This window comes from Acomys russatus, chromosome 16, assembly GCF_903995435.1.
Source record: "Acomys russatus chromosome 16, mAcoRus1.1, whole genome shotgun sequence".
NCBI classification, from domain to species: Eukaryota; Metazoa; Chordata; class Mammalia; order Rodentia; family Muridae; genus Acomys; species Acomys russatus.
This window is the reverse complement of record NC_067152.1, coordinates 10,515,909-10,532,501: the sequence shown is the minus strand read 5'-3', so window position 1 is coordinate 10,532,501 and position 16,593 is coordinate 10,515,909. Positions and strand designations below refer to the sequence as shown.

Genomic DNA, 16,593 nt, shown 5'->3' with positions numbered 1-16,593 from the left:
CAGAGGGGTCAGTGTGGTGTTCACAGGACTCTCTGCCAGCTCCAGGGATGACTCTGCTGATCAGAGCGGTCACTAGGATGTGTAACTGGGAAGAACTCTTCAGCAAAGTGACTGCTAGGGATGGTTTATTTTGGACACAAACCCATTAGGAAGCCGTCCCCACATTAGAGATCTTCATCTTGTAAGGATGCAGTTCTAGGTCTAAGGAGTAGGCAAGCATGGGCTTCGTGGATTCAGAAGGAATCTTCCGGGGCTGGCCATCAGTCATGCTTATAATTGCCAAATGCTGCTCTCACAGGGCTGCCATCGGTCTACAATACAAATGTGATAGTTAATTCTTCTGTTTAGGAACCTTCCGTTGTTCATCTCTTGCTCTGAGCTTGGAGCTCATTGCTGTTGGAATGTGGGCTTGTTGTAGCATCCTCCCAGCTAGACACCGCAGCTGCCTTCCCTGTCTGGTGGGCTCTGTGCGTCCCAACTTAAACTTTCTCCTAGTTCATCTCCAGGCTGACAACTTTCCCACTTCCCCCGAGGCAAAGCTAGTCACCCACTTTGAGAACTTGGTAGAAACTGGCAGAGAGCTCACGCTGACATGCAGGCCCGGTTCTCCATTGTATTACATTTACCTTTGGCCCCCGTTCTAGCACATTCCTGCCTGACATTTAAGGTATTCCATAAGTGAATGCTGCCTTCAGTTTCACTGTCATCTCCCTCCCAGGAACACGTGGTTTCCTGAGGGTGTTAAACCTGTTTGTCTGGGGAGAGGAAGAGTGAGATGTCCCTGGCTATGACCATGTGGCCCTAAGTCGTGGTGGCCTTTATCACTTTAGTTACCGTGGGACTGTCTTTGGCCATGATGGTGTAACTCAGTGTCCTGCTGCCATTTCCTTCCAGCTCCTTTCTCCTGGACACACCCAGACTCTTGTGTGCAGTCAGACAAAGTACCTGAGACTGTCCCACAACGTCCCCTGGAAACTCATTCACTCCCTTGGACATACCTTGACAGGATGTTGTCTCTCCTAGCCTGATGTATTTATATATTTGTTTCCCAGTCACTGGAAATTGTGGGAAAGGACTAGGAGGTGTGGCTTGTTGGTGGACATGCACAAGTCAGAAGTGTTAGCAGACGTCAAAGGCCCATTACTAGTCCCTTTTAGCTCACTTTCTGCCTCATGATTGCTTCTAAAGATGTCAGCTTTTGTTACTGCTCCGGCATCCCCCCTATGTGCCTGCTGCCATGCTCCCCGCCATGATGGCCTTGGACTTGCTCCTTGAAACTGGACCCCAAATGGATTTACTTCTATAAGTTTCCCAGGTGATGCTATCTTATCATAGCAATAGGAGAGTAAGACACAGGACTATACTCACCCTTAAGACAGGCCTCATGCACGTACGGCCACACCCGTTACTGCAGCACTTCATTTTATAGGGACATGACAGGTCGTCTAAACAATGTTCACCACAAATTCCAAAACCTCCTGTGGGTACGTCCGGGCAAGATCCAGGTTTTTGTAATGGCTTCTTTCCAGAGACCTGTCTTCCAGAAAGGTTTTGGTCAAAGACCAGCAACCATCACTGTGGATCCTGCCTCTTCACTTTCACCTGGCCCAGGCAGTCTGGAGGCCGTGACTATCCATCTTTCCATGAGTGACTTCCTTACCTACATCTGCAGGGAGGAGGGGCCCAGATCCCACACCTGTTTAGGAATCTCATCTGAAGAGCTCCAAAAGCACAGCCACCATCTCCCCCAGAAGCACACCACATCCCTATGCACCTGGATCACCTGGAAGCCACAGATGGGCCGTGACACTCCTCACTGTGGGTCTAAGATGCTGAGCTACACAAAAAGAACTATTTCCTTTGCTCATCACTCATACACAGGCCAAGCTGTGATGTAAGGAGGAACACAGTGCTACACTGTGTTCTTGACTTTTGCTAGTTATGATTTGCATCTACCAAAGAACAAAGTGAGAGAATCCAGTTGTGCAACAGAAAAAGGAGGCAGGTGATTGGGAGACACTTTCTGGAAAGCTGCTTTCTCTATATTTTCCGATGGACTGCCTCCTCCCACACCCATGCTTCTCTCTTTAGTAATTGTATAAATTACTTTGTAAGTTCAGCCCAGCGAGAGCCAACATGGAGACTGCCACAGTCTGGGTTCTGGTGGCTTTGATTTCTGTGGGTCTGAACATTGCCTGTGCTCTGTCTTCTCCAAAAAATAAGTGGTTAAGGGGATCCAAGCTGAAAGCATGGAGGTCTCAGAGCCTGCTAGGGTCTGGTGCTGAGCTACCACAGGGGAAAGCTATCTTCCAATGTTCAGCCCTTGCTCTGTGCTTGGCAGCTTATTGCTGTTTGGATGTGGGCTTGTTGTAGTGTCCTCCCAACTAGACACTGTAGCTGTCTGATACAACCATTTCCCCCAACTTCTATCAAGGGCCCTCATCTCTGCCACCATCTGATCTTGCCTTCCCTGTCTGGTAGGCTCTGTGCATCCTAAGTTAAGCTGTCTCCTAGTTCATCTCCAGTCTGACATCTTTCCCACCTCCCCCGAGGCAAAGCTAGTCACCCACTTTGAGAACCTGGTAGAAACTGGCACAGGGCTCCCGCTGACATGCAGGCCCATTTCTCCATTGTACTTACATTTACCTTTGGCGCCCATTCTAGTACATTCCTGCCTGACATTTAAGGTATTCCATAAGTGAATGCTGCCTTCAGCTTCATTGTCATCTCCCTCCCAGGAACACATGGTTTCCTGAGGGAGTTAACCCTGTTTGTCTGGGGAAAAGAAGAGTGAGATGTCCCTGGATGTGACCATGTGGCCCTAAGTCAAGGTGGCTTTTGTCACTTTAGTCATTGTGGGACTGTCTTTGTAGAGTAGAGGGCCACGATGTTGTAACTCAGTGTCCTCTGCCATCTCCTTCCAGCTCCTTTCCGCATGAGACTCTTGTATTCAGGCAGTGGGCAAAGCAACACCAGACTGTCCTGCAATGTCCCTGGAACCTCACTCCCTTGGACATACCTGAACAGGCTGTTGTGGACTGGATGGTAATGTCTCTCCTAGCCGGATGTGTTTATGTGTTTGTTTCCCAGTTGTTGGGACTTTGTGGGAAGTACTGGGAGGCTTGGCTTTGTTGGTGGATGAAAATCAGTCAGGAGAGGTTAACAGACTTCAAAGGCCCTTACTATTCACCCTTAGCTCACTGTCTGTCTCATGATTGCTTCGGAAGATGTCAGCCTTAGTTAGTGCTTCAGTGTCACGCCTGTCGGCTTGCTGCCATACTCTCCGCCTTGATGGTCTTAGGCTTGCTCTTTGAACCTGTACCCCAAATTGATTTTCTTCTACATGTTTCCCAGGTTATAGTATCTTATCATAACAATAGACAAGTAAGACACAGGACTATACTCACATTAAAGACAGGAGACGAGCAGTGATGACCACACCCTGTGCTGCAGCACTTCTGGTTTTTTGGACATGATTTGTCGTCTATGCATCTGTCAATACAAACTCCCAATCCTTCTGGGGGTGGCTCAGGACAAGCTCCAGGTTTTTGTAATTCTAAAATATACAATGGTGTTTATGGAGCCTGAAGTAACCAGAAAAACAAAGTTGAGAATTGATGCAAGAAGTCTGAAAGCCTCCTCACCTGCAAGAGACTAGGTCCTTCTGTGTCCTCCTTTGCACCCAAGGACCCTTCCCTCAGCCTTACCAGCTCCAGTCTCACTCTTCAGCCCCATTGTTCAGTCTGGCCCTTGGAAGAGTGCCCCTCCTCTTCACAGCCTATGCACTCTCAGTAGAAAGACACTTCTACCACCACAGCCCCTCTTTACCCCTTAGAAGATGCCATGAAATCTCAGATGACCGTCTTGTGTCTCTCATCCCACCACACTCCAGGGTCACCTCTGATCATGTGCTCCTGTGAGTCACACTTGCAAGACCCGTCTCTAGACTACCTTGAGCCCAGCTGCTGTGCCTTCAGAACCCGCCCCCCCAGCAATGCAGGCTGATCCCTCTTATAGGCCAAAGGAAGTGAGTTGATCTAAGCAGTGGGCACATGGCTTTCCCTTGTGGTGGCTGAGCTCAGGCCTAGCAGGCTTTGAGACCTCTATGCTTTCAGCTTGGATCTCCTTAATGCACTTACTTTTAGGGGAAGACAGAGCGCAGGCAATCATCTCCACAGAAATCAAAGCCACCAGAACCCAGACTGTGGCAGTCCTCATGCTGGCTCTGGCTGGGCTGAACTCACAAAGGAATTTATACAATTTCTAAAGAGAGAAGCATGGGTGTGGGAGGAGGCAGTCCATCAGAAAATATAGAGAAAGCAGCTTTTCAGAAAGTGTCTCCCAATCACCTGCCTCCTTTTTCTGTTGCATCACTGGCTTCTCTCTCATTGTTCTTTGGTAGATGTAAATCATAACTAGCAAAAGTCAAGAACACAGTGTAGCACTGTGTTCCTCCTTACATCACAGCTTGGCCTGTGTATGAGTGATGAGCAAAGGAAATAGCTCTTTTTGTGTAGCTCAGCATCTCACAGTGGCTGCTGACTCTTAGACCCACAGTGAGGTGTGTCAGTGGCCATCTGTGGCTTCTAGGTGATACAGGTATGTAAGGATGTGGTGTGCTTCTGGGGGAGATGGTGGCTGTGCTTTGCTCCATGTAAAAACAAACTTCTAAGCAAATGGAAACTATGAAAAGCAGGCATAGTTATCCTTATATAATAGATTTTTTAAAAGGACACTACATATTAATTAATAAAAATAATTCCTCAAGAAGATATATTATTTGTAAATTCTAAGCACCAAATATTGGGGCTTTGAAATACATAAAACATGCAGTAAAAAGACATAAAGGGACACATACGTCCTGACACAATAATAATGGGACTTAAGTATTCCAGTATTAGAGAAGTATTCTAAGCTAAAGACAAAGAAATCTCAGAGTTAAAATATACTGTCAGTTAATTAGACTACACACACACACACACACACACACACACACACACACACACACACACACACAGAGTCTCTCTCTCTCTCTCTCTCTCTCTCTCTCTCTCTCTCCTACCCATCAGAAATGGAATACAACTTTTCTTAGCAGCACACAGAACCCTTTCTAACGATAATTATATCACAAGACAGAAATAACTTAAGTCTCAACAAATGCAAAAAATTGGGAAAAATCTTTGTCTCTTATGAGGCCATAATGCAATGAAACTAGAAATCAACAATAAGAGAAACTACAGAAAACATAAAAATACTTGGGGAATAAATAATATAATTTTTTGAGTAAACAGTGAGTTATCCAAGATATCAGAGAAGAATAATTAAAAACCCTAGAAACAAATAAGAATGAAAACCTATTCTATCAGAACCTCTGGGATGCAGCTAAGGTAGCCCTAAGAGGAAAGATTATCGTATGAAGTGCCTGTGTTTTAAAATACAACAGATGTCAAAGAAATTCCCTAATGATGCATCTCAAGACTCCTGAAAAACAACAAACATTCAGTCCAAACCATGGCAGATAGCAAGAAATAACAAAGATTAGGGGAGAAATTAATGAAATAGAGATTAAGAAAACAATACACAACACAGATTGAATGAAGAGTCGGTTCTTTGAAAAAGTTAATAAGAACAACAAACCCCTAGCTAATTTGTCAAAAAAGAAAAAGGGAGAAAGTACAAATTAACAAAATTAGAGATCAAAGGAGTGTCATTGCAACTGACTTATGTGAAATCACAATGTCCTTAGAAATTGCTATGAAAATTTATACTATGAAAAGCCGATAGGCCAGAAGAAACAGAATAATTTCTAAATACATACCATGTATTAATTAAGCCCTGAAGATATAAGTAACTTAAACAGACCCATTATAAGCAACGAGATTGGAGCTGTTATTAAAAGTCTCCATTCAAAGAAAGGCTCTAGGACCAGACAGATTTACTGGTGAATTCTAGCCAACATTCATAGAAGGACTCATACATATTCTTCTTAATTTTCCCACCAGGTATAAATGAAGAAATACTACCAAATTCATTCTGTGAAGTCAATATTATCCTGATGCACAAACCAGGTCAAGATACTACAAAAAAAAAAAAAAGTAGTTGACAAAGTTCAACATACTTTCATGATAAAAGTCTCAGAGACAAGCCAGGCAGTTCCCAGCCCTCAGGGAAGCAGAGGCAGGCAGATCGCTGTGAATTCGAGGCCAGCCTGGTCTACAAAGCAAGTCCAGGACAGCCAAGGCTACACAGAGAAACCCTGTCTCAGGGGGGAAAAAAGCTTCAAACCGAGAGCATTTCCTCTAAAAGTCAAGAACATGACAAGGATGTCAACACTTATCTCTCTTATTTAGTATATCCCTTAAGTCTTAGCTATAGAAATTAGACAAGAAAAATACTTAAAAGGGATAATAATAATAGGAGAAGAGGAAGTAAGAAAGACTGTTCTTTTTTCAGATGTACTGAGTCTACTAGAAATCTCCTGGACCCCAAAACCACACTAAAGTTCAATATATATATATGCTGGATGGTACTGGATGGCACTCAGACATTGCTCTAGAAGTCACAAGTCCCTTCCTTTGCTCTGCCCTCTCCCTTCGGGCTCTGCTGCACACCCAGAAACCTGGAGAAAGTCCACATGACAAACTAAGCAAGTAGAAAAGCTTTCTCACAGTAGACTAGAAAAGGAGGTCACATACCAAGGGGAGAAGGGTGAGACTTACATTTTATATGAAGCAACAGCAGACTCCCACAGGCAAGGCGCCATGAAGTCCTTTGTTCCTGGGTGAAGCGACCCCTCCTCTGTGGAACTGACTTCCTCCTTCCTAGTTTGCCCAGGGCAGGGCTATATGGGGCAAGAACTAATTATGAAGGAGGAGATCCTAATTCTGGTCCTAACCTTGCTCTCTCAGCAATAATGCAAACACAAATAGGCCATGACTCTACTCTAGGCCTCCTCTGATATAATGAGAAGATGGATTCTTCTCCAGCTAAGAATCTCAAGTCCCCCAGGATGCAGTGGGAATCTTAGGCAGAGCTGCACTTTCTGAGAGTCAGGTACCTTTGGGAAAGACTCAACTCTTTTCTTTCACTCTGGAAACAGAGCCTCATCCCGAGATGCCCAATCTCACTGTAGTCCACCTCCCTGGAATATGTTCACCTCGTCCTGGGGTACCCTTTAGGGATGTTTGGCTTACTTTCTAGAATGTTCCATTCTCTTCTGCTCCTGTAGGGATCACTGAGAGTGACTATCAATTGTACCAGTTTCTTATTACTGCTATAACAAATCATGATAAGCTTGGTACCTTGAATCAAAAGACATTTAATTCCTAAACTTCTGGGGGGGTCAGAAATCCAAAATTATTTTCACCAGGCTTCTTTCACTTTGGAGGCTTTGGTATCCAGTATCTACAGCTACATTCATTTCTTTTAAGATTAAAAAAAAAAAAAATCCTGTTTGCCTGTGTATACATATGTGTATGCGTATATTATGTATATGTATATATGGATCATATATGGTGTCTGGTACCTGTGGAGGCCTGAAAAGATAAAGGCATTGGATTCCCCCCAAAACAGGAGTCAGAGACGGCCATGAGCTCTTGTGTGGGTACTGGAAATCAAATCCAGGTCCTCTGCAATAGCAGAAAGCTTTCCTCACTGCAGAGCCATCTCTCCCCAACTCTCGGCTTATGGGCTCCATCGCCGTCATCAGAGGCAGTGGCATGGCATTTTCTTCAGTTGTCACCCTGCTGCATTCTTTCCTGTCTTCCAAATTCCCTCTGCCACCCTTATCAGAATGTATGACTACATTTGGGGCCTGAGTAATCAAGGGTAAACGCTTCACCCCAGGACTCTTAACTTAACCCCATCTACCATGTCCTGCTTTCTATGTGTGGTGACAATGACAAGTTCTGGGGACTAGGATGTGGTCATATTGGGAAGTCATTGTTCAGCCTTCTACAGTGATCTGTACCTTGTTCCCGTTCCGGGGACCATCTGTTTTCTCTCCTGTCCCATCCATTCAGAATGGAGCTGCGTGTCTTTGAATCTATACCATAACCTTCTAGGCTACCCTGACTTCTCCCATCACCACTCTCAGGAAGGCGCCATGCAATGGAGCTTTCTGTGATGACAGGCGGGTTCCGGATGGGCTTCTACACTAATGCTTTCTAACACAGCAGCCATCGGCACCTATGAGTGCATGCAGTGAGCAGAGAATCGGCCTTAATTGCTCTGTACATCCCGCACATCTCATACAAATACAGTGTTCGAACTGTATAATGCGTGTGTCTTCAGAACAAAGAGCACTGCTGCTGGAACAGACCTTGATAGGATTCATTCCTCTCAGCATGCTGCACCTGGCCAGTGGCTAACGTATCGGACAGCTCAGATCCAGGCACAGGACATCAGAAGCCAACAGTTCTTTACTGCCAGCCTCTCAGAACTACCTTAGGTCCACTTCTATGAAGTAGTTTGGATGCTAAGGAGTGCCTGAGGGAGGGATAAGGAAGGGAGTTGTGCTTGTTGGCTCAGAGAAGAAGGTTCCGTTTCGTTCTTAGACAGAAGACAAGGCTGAAGTGGCTTTCAAGGCTGTCCCCAGCAGGGCCTCCTGCGCTCTGCCTGATTCTATCTGGAGAGTATCTTTAGACATAAATGCCTCAGCCACATTTGATATATGGCCCTTGACACAGCTCCTTGCGCCTATAGGATAATTGGATACTGTGTTCCCATTCATATGACAGGAGCATGATGCCTAATGCAAATCAAGCATCATTAGAGTGCCTATTTCAAGCAACTGTGTACGCCTATCCTGGAAGCTCCCCACCCAAGCCCCCCCCCGCCCACCCCACCCCCAAGGACTATACAGCTTTTGTCTTCCCTGAGTAAAGTTAAACTAGCTCCTTGAAGTGGTTCCCAGGGTGTCTGATATCGATAGTCCTCAATGCCTCCCAAGTTCTGAGCCTTGCTCTCTGCTCCTCCTGCCTTGGTGGGCTGGTGACCAGCAGCCCCCTGCGCCAGCCCCAGCCCCGCCCCACCCAGGGAAGAGGAGAGCCACACACCCCCTTCCCTCTGCTGTGTGCTGTTGCTCTCATTCACACTTCCCCCTGGAATGTCGGTCTAATTACCCTTAGGATCAACATTGTCCTTCTGGATCATTCTTTCACAATGCTTCCCAAGCAAATCTACAAGTCTCAGAAAGCCCCTTCTCTCTGTGTCTTTGTTTCTTGGTTTGTGAAATTGTAGGCACCAGTCCCCACCTCGGACTGGTGTTAACATTCTCATCAGAAATGTTCTCGCCACTTTTGCAAACTGCAGTTTATACCTAATAGCACCAGACAGTTTCAACCCAAATCAGAATTAAGTTAAAAATCACAACTACATTTCAAAGAAGTATTTATTATGAAAACACATGAAACCAATTACATGATCATATCCACAATAGCAGAGAAACAGCAATGGTGGACCATCCCCATGGGAGACACGTGTCCTTTAACGGAACATAAATAATAGAAATAACACCAAGTACAATAACAAAGCCTGTATAAAGATTTTACATTACAAAGTGGGACAGGGATTCTGAATGTTAAGGAGCAAGGTACTTCTCAATGAAAAGTGTGAGGGCTCAGGAGGCCTTTCCTTGAAGAGGTTCCTCCTGTCCTGAGTCTGGAGCAGCTCAGTTCAACTCCAAGTCATTCATGTACTCAGTGACCCAGGACTCGCTGGGGTCAGCACAGACTTGCCTGCCTCTCTTGGTCAGGAACCTGTAGAAGAAGGAGAGTACAGGTGAGAATCCCATGGGACCTTAGAGGGCATCCACCACTGTCCTTTGCCTGTGGTAGGCATGTTGCTCTGCTTGATCATTATCCGCGTGGGCGAGCATGGTAGATGGGATCCTTCCTGGTTAAACTTGACACTAGACTCCCTGTAACTCTGACCCATGGGTGTAGCTATGGCCCCAGGGGTTCCTTATTTAGGAAACAATGGGTTTTTATAATCAATTAAATAATGTCTCCCAGTGTTTCATTGTTCCTTTGAATGGCCTTTCTACATGATTTCCTTAGCTTAGTTTAAGCAATCTGTCTATATAGCATGCATCTAGTTTCATGGCCTGTAGATATCTTCCTCCCCCAAAGCCCCACCCACCTGCCCCCCCCTCCCTTTACTGACCTCTCAGCCACCATCAGAACTCAAAAAGTGACCTCAGGACCTCACTGTTCTTTGGCAGAGCTTTAACCCTTAGAACTGACTTCCCTCTGTTAGATAACCTTTGCACCTGAAGCCAACTTGCCCTCACCCCCAGATATACTTACACCACAGCTGGCTTGGAGCAAAGGCTGCTGGTCTCATAGTAATCTGTCACAAAGTTGCGGTGAAGCTGCCGTGAAGTGTAAGAGAAGCAGCAGGAAGTAGGAGGGTCAGAGCCCACTGGAAGGAAAAGCCAAGGTCAAAACCGTGCCGGGCACTGTCCATTCTAGCTCGTCACTGAGCATCCCTATTGACAACTAGCACCCAAAACATGCTCCCTCGAATCCATGGTTATTTACCCAGAATGAGATTTATACTCTAAAAAGACTGTCCTCAAGGAAGAAGGGAAAAAACATTCCAGGAGACTGAAACTGGGTTGAGGCTCAGAACCCCTCCCAATTCCTTCATGTTACAGGTGGGGAAATCAAGGCCTAGAGACAAGCCTCAAACAGAGAGAAAGCAGATTCAATATCTGACTTCCATCCCACTATTTTCCCTTATTGACTGTTAATCCTTGAGGAAATAGAAGCGTAAATATTAATGGATGTCTGGTAGACTGTATTTAACAGCAGACTTGGGAATCTTCCCTGCTTCCTTTGGTCTTCCTGCCCAACCCCCACTCTTAGGCTGACCCCAGCTGGAGGACTGGACCCACTAGAGCTTGAAGGAGCAGTGGGAGGGTCAACTTACTTGGTGCTGAGAGCACTGGGGCACAGAAGGCAGCCACGAGCAGGAGGAGAGAGAGGGCAGACACGCAGAGCCTCATGGTGCTGCTGAGGGAGAGGTTTGCACAGAGCTGAGAGACTGCAGAGCCCAGAAGCTTGAGAAGACGGCTGAGTGTGGTGATGATCTGAGTTGGGAACCCCTCTTTATAGGGACTCTGGGGACCTGGGACAGAGGAGGGGTGGTGCAGGAATGAAAACGGAATTTCCTGAGGAAAGATCATGTCATGGCATCAAGACGGAAACTGAAATCGGCTGAAAGTGAGGAGTTCCTTGTACTTGCAGTGACATCACGGAAGAGAAAGGAGGGAGATGGAGGAGGAGAGTAGGGTGCATGCTGGAGGGGGAAGTGGTACACCAAAGATAGTGACTGAGATGAAGGGGGGGGTTGTGAACCCAAGAGGAAGGATGCGAGGTTCACACCTGCTAGCAAGGGCTTGTGGATAAGAAGTTACTGCACTTGGCGGTGGGCACCTTCAGGCAGCGGAACCTTCTCGTCAGTCTTTGCAGGGTGGCTATAGTCTCCAGGAAAAAACCCATGGGGTGTGACCACAAGAGAGAAGATCCTGACCACACTCCAGGCTCTTCTGTGATCAGCATCATCCAGAAGGGTTTGTTTAGCCTATCTAGAATGAAGAAGGGATAGAAAGAAAAAGAGAGAGAGAGAGAGAGAGAGAGAGAGAGAGAGAGAGAGAGAGATTTCAGGATTATTTTATTGGAATGATAAGAGAAGCAAAGAAAGAAAACAAGTTTGAGAGACCCAGACAAAGAATGTTCCAGGGCAACTAAAGATTGATGCCTAACAATAGTGTTTGCTACAGACAGAATGTGTAGGCAGTCCCAAGGAAATGCCTCATGTTCCTAGCTGCTGGGAGACCTGTGTAGAAGATGCAGCCTACCAAGGCTGGGGTTAGAGTCGAACTCCAAATAGGGCAAACGAGGGAAACTGGAAGGTGGACCCCAAGTTCTCACTCACCTGACTCAGCCGCTTGCCTTAGACCTCACACTGCAACATGCTCCTCTGAGAAACAGAAAACAAAGAGGAAAACAAGAAGCTAGGTCTCCTTGGTGCTTGGGAGGGGCAGAGAGACCATCATCCTGAAGCACTTCATGACCATTTCACAAAGCGTACGTTTGTGCTACCTTGTTCTTCTTCTTCTCCCCATGCACAGCCCGCACTCCCCCGCCCCTGTGTCTTCTGTCTTCAGCATCATCACCTAGCTTCCCAGGTTCTGTGCTCCCTGGCAGCACACAAGTGAGTCTTTCTCATGAGCTCTCTGAGTTGGTGCAGCCTCACCATCACCCATCAAAGGACTTGTGCCTCGGGCTCTTAGGTCCACACAAACTTCGCTTCCATAGCATTTCAATTCAGCCCAACTCTCTGCTCATCTGCTGTTTGTTAGAGCAGAGACAGTGGAGATCTTAGCCTACTGTTGGCAAGGACAGTGATAGAAGCGACTGTCCCATGAGGTGGAGTAAGGTGGCACATGAGAGGTAGTAACGAGGCATTGGGGAGTCTGAGGATGAAGGTTACCCCTCAGGTGTAGGTAGAACGTTCCGAGTAAGGTTGAAACTCCCGGGGCTAGGGAGGAGCCTCTGCCTACGTCAGTGTCTCCATCCCCATTTGATGAGGGCCGTGGAGCCATCTGCTCTGCAGCACCAGAGGATGCTAAACGTGAGGCGGAGTCTTATTGCAAATAAAGCATCCTCACAGGTGGCGAAGACTATTCTAGAAGATTAGAACTGGAATGGGCCTCAGACTCTGTTACATTGCCTTCATATTACAGACATAGTAGGTGACAGGTGCCGTGGCAGTGTTGGAGGTTTCTGTTTTAAATGGTGGCTGTGAAATGTTGAGGGGCAGCAAGAGTATAGGAGCCAGAGGGTGGGGAGAAGTGCTGTGAGGTGCTGTCTTAGCTGTTGTACACGTGCATGGCAGTTACTCTTCCTTTCTGTGAGTGGGGGCCATTTTTTCAAGACAGGGCTTCTCTGTGGAGCCCTGGCTGTCACGGAACTTACTCTGTAGACCAGGTTGGCCTTGAACTTATAGAGATCTGCCTGCTTCTGCCTCCCAAGTGCGGGAATTAAAGGCTTATGCCACCAGTGACTGGCAGTTATTCTTACCTCCACAAGACCTGTTTAAGATCAAGCCAACAAAGTAGCAAAGTCAGTGGACATTTCAGCAGGAAGGCACTAACGAACTCAGTGGGTTACCAGGTGGGGAGGGGGGAGTGGAGGGGAAAGGGGTGGGGAGAAGGGAGGAGGAAAGAGGGTGATTGTGGAGGAGAGGGGAGTAGAGAGAGAAAGGGGGTGATTAGGGAGAAGAAGGGAGTGAAGGGGAGGGGAGGCGAGGGCAAGGGGGAAGAGGGGGTGAGAAGGAAAGATTGGGGAGGGGGAGGGGAGGGGAGGAGAGGAGAGAGGAGGGAAAAGTCATGGCAGGGTTGGGGAAAGAGCATAGTGAGGGATGTCACTGGGATAGGAGGAATTAAAAGGTGCATAGGATCCATGCACACATGCATCAAGGTGTCAAAGAATAAATCAGATAAAAATCTGGTCTGAACTTTTAAAAGAAAATTACATTAGTTTGTTTTCCTTTTATCAAAAATTGTCAACAATTTTACAGCAGTTGCTATAAAATTTTTTAGAAACTCTAGGAAAACAAATATCCAAATTCTTAAGATTTAAGAGGACTTAAAATTATCTGTCATTACGTACCTCGTTTTAGCTGTGAGTACTTAGCATTCTTTCTCATTAGCATGTCTTCGCATTGCTGGTTAATACCCATCGAGGGTGTGTAAGACTCAGTCGTTACTGAAACACGGTTACTGCCGACTATACAGCATTCCACTGCCTGGAAGTACTAACGTTTGCCTTTATTGATTCTACTACTTAGGTAGGCTGTTTGATTGTTTTGAACCTTTGTCTAAAACAGGCTGAGAACTGAGGGCTGATGAGCTGGGCAGAGAGTGGGTGTTGGTTATTCAGGCAAAAGTAGAGAGACTTTTATGTGTGAGACACATTTGTTGCGTTCTCTTTCACACTAGGGCAACTAAAGACAACACGATGTATGTTTCTTTCTTTCTTTCTTTCTTTCTTTCTTTCTTTCTTTCTGGTTTTTCGAGACAGGGTTTCTCTGTGTAGCCTTGGCTGTCCTGGACTTGCTTTGTAGACCAGGCTGGCCTCGAACTCACATCAACCCGCCTGCCTCTGCCTCCTGAGTGCTGGCATTAAAGGCATGCGCCACCACGCCCAGCTGGCGATGTGTGTATATTTCAACAGAGCTGGAATGAAGGATTGAGAATGTTTTCACCAAGAAATTGCCCGGGTAGGTATTCAGACCCATCATACAATTATATACATCAAAAAACATCACACAGTGCCAGTAAACGTGTAAAAACCCGTGCTTCAATCTTAAATTACTTTTAATTAAAAAACTGGGGATTAAAAAAAAAAATGTAAGTGATAGTAATGGTGGTTGGCACTTAGCACAGCGCTAACACGTGAGTCAGTGACAGCCTTGGCGCTGATGTGTTTAACCCTCCCAGTGGTCCTCTGAAGTGCTCACCGTTAATAGCCCCTGTTACGCACGAAGGCACGGAGCCCAGAGAGGCAAGGGACCTACAGAAATGCACACAGCTGAAACACGCCACATATTTGGAAATGAAACCAAGGAAGCCTGGCTCCGGGATAAGTTCATCAGAAAAGGAAAGCCACTTCATTGTGAGTTTCTGTTATAAGCTTAACGGGCATGTCCTGTGAGTGTGCCGCGGTCTCTCGGTTCACATGATTTTGAGCAAACTTCTCCTTTTTTTTTTTTTAATATTAGAAAGTTTGGTAATTTTAATAGTAGTTTTCAAAACGCTGATAGGGGAGCAGCAAATGCACACGTGATGTGGAGACATAAGGGAGACGCCAGGGGAAGGGTGGCAACAGCAGGGAATGGGGGTTGAGAAAAAAAAATAATTTGTACTTAAAGGATGAAGACATGGTATGCCCCCCAGCAACAAATATTTAGCCAAAGTTTAATCTTTTTATAAAAATGACAAAATTATGTGTTTTTCACCTTTAAGAAGTAAAAGTACGGAGCTGAAGAGTTAGCTCAGTGGTTAAGGACATTGGCTTTGCTTCCAGAGGTCAAGGGTTCAATTCCTAGCACCCACATGGCATTTCACTACTGTCTATAACTGGGATCGAATTCCGTCTTCTAGTGTGCAGACAGACATGCAGACGAAAACACACATATACATAATATAAATAAATAAATAAATTATTTTAAGTAATAAAATTATATGTATACCAAAAAAAAAAAAAAAAAGCAAAAAACAAAAAAAACCCCAGAAATTTTCTTTGTCTTGAATATGGATCCCCATGGCTGTCCTGGGAATGGCCTGTGCCCATGGTGTTCCACTATGACCTGTGCTTTGCAGAAAAGGGACACTGTGCCCTGCCAAGTTGGCACTCCTCATCATAGACAGTCTCGGGCAGTTCACAGTGGCATGGTCTTGGCGACCAGGAAGCTTAAAGAACCAAGGTTCAAAGCCAGGCAGGCAGGCAGGCAGGGCCCGGTCAAAGGGAAGTTTCCATGTTACTGGAAAACAGGAAGTGGCTTTGAGGAGTGTCAGAGGACGGGGAGCCTGTCTGGTGCTTTAGCAAGACCACTCTGGCAAATTTGCTGCTCTTGGCCTGCTGAGCACCTCAGAGGGCTGACCTCAGCAGCACTGGGGGTGGGTGAGGGGGGGCGTTGGGGGTTGGGAGGGGGTGGGGTGTGGGGGTGTGGGAGAAGGTAGTGAGTGGCTGGAGAGCCCCTACCTCTTCTTTTCTTTTTAAGATAAATTATTTGAGCTGCTTTAGGTTTATTTTAATTTTTTAAAAGATCTCTTTTATCTTTAATTGTGTGTGTTGGTGTGTATACTTGACAGCAGGTGCTCGTAGAAGCCGGAGGTAACTGATGCTTCCGGAGCAGATACACAGGAGGTTGTGAGCTGCGATGTGGGTGCTGGGAACTTCGGCAAGAGCTCTTTCTTAACTGCTGAGTCACCTCTCCAGCAACCGCAACCCCCCACCCCCACCGGCTGCCACTGTTGCCCAAGTTTTAATTTCTAGTACAGTCTAGTGTAGGTGACTGAACAGATGTCGGAAGTTGTGGGAACAGAGAAGGAGTCAAGGTGGCTGTGACTTCCTGGTTTCAGGTTTGGAAGCTTGAAAGGGCAGGATGTTTTCATGGGGTAGATGATTCAAGATTCACGCGGGGGGGGGGGGGGGACGGGTGTCGATGGAGTTCAGTATCAAGATTTACAACCTAGCGGGGTGTGGTGGCGCACACCTTTAATCCCAGCACTCGGGAGGCAGAGCAGGCGGATCTCTGTAAGTTCAAGGCCAGCCTGGTCTACAAAGCGACTCCAGGACAGCCAAGGCTTGAAAAACAAAACAAAACAAAAAGATATGCAACCTGATCTACTGTGGATAAGCGAGCGCGCACGCGCGCACGCACACACACACACACACACACACACACCCCAGAGTAAATGGCAATAACTCATGCAGGAAATGAAGGGCTTGATGCAAAAGGAAGGATTGGCATCATTGAGTCTTTGTCTCTGCTGGATGTGAGTAAGGGGGCCTGACTCCA

General features: G+C 46.4%; 2 protein-coding genes across 2 annotated transcripts; both read right to left on the bottom strand.

Moving 5' to 3' along the window:
• Nucleotides 1-260: 260 nt before the first annotated feature.
• On the bottom strand, nt 261-4,218 carry LOC127200462 (WAP four-disulfide core domain protein 18-like). The gene is made up of 3 exons (XM_051158728.1): nt 4,140-4,218; nt 3,408-3,556; nt 261-311 (listed from the first exon to the last, which is right to left on the bottom strand). The coding sequence occupies exons 1-3, from the start codon at nt 4,216-4,218 to the stop codon at nt 261-263; spliced, it is 279 nt and encodes a 92-aa protein (XP_051014685.1).
• Nucleotides 4,219-9,411: 5,193 nt separating this feature from the next.
• LOC127199818 (C-C motif chemokine 4) lies at nt 9,412-11,251 on the bottom strand. The gene is made up of 3 exons (XM_051157807.1): nt 10,933-11,251; nt 10,308-10,422; nt 9,412-9,758 (listed from the first exon to the last, which is right to left on the bottom strand). Exons 1-3 carry the CDS (start codon nt 11,186-11,188, stop codon nt 9,671-9,673), a joined length of 459 nt encoding a protein of 152 aa, XP_051013764.1. The 5' UTR covers nt 11,189-11,251; the 3' UTR covers nt 9,412-9,670.
• Nucleotides 11,252-16,593: the final 5,342 nt, after the last annotated feature.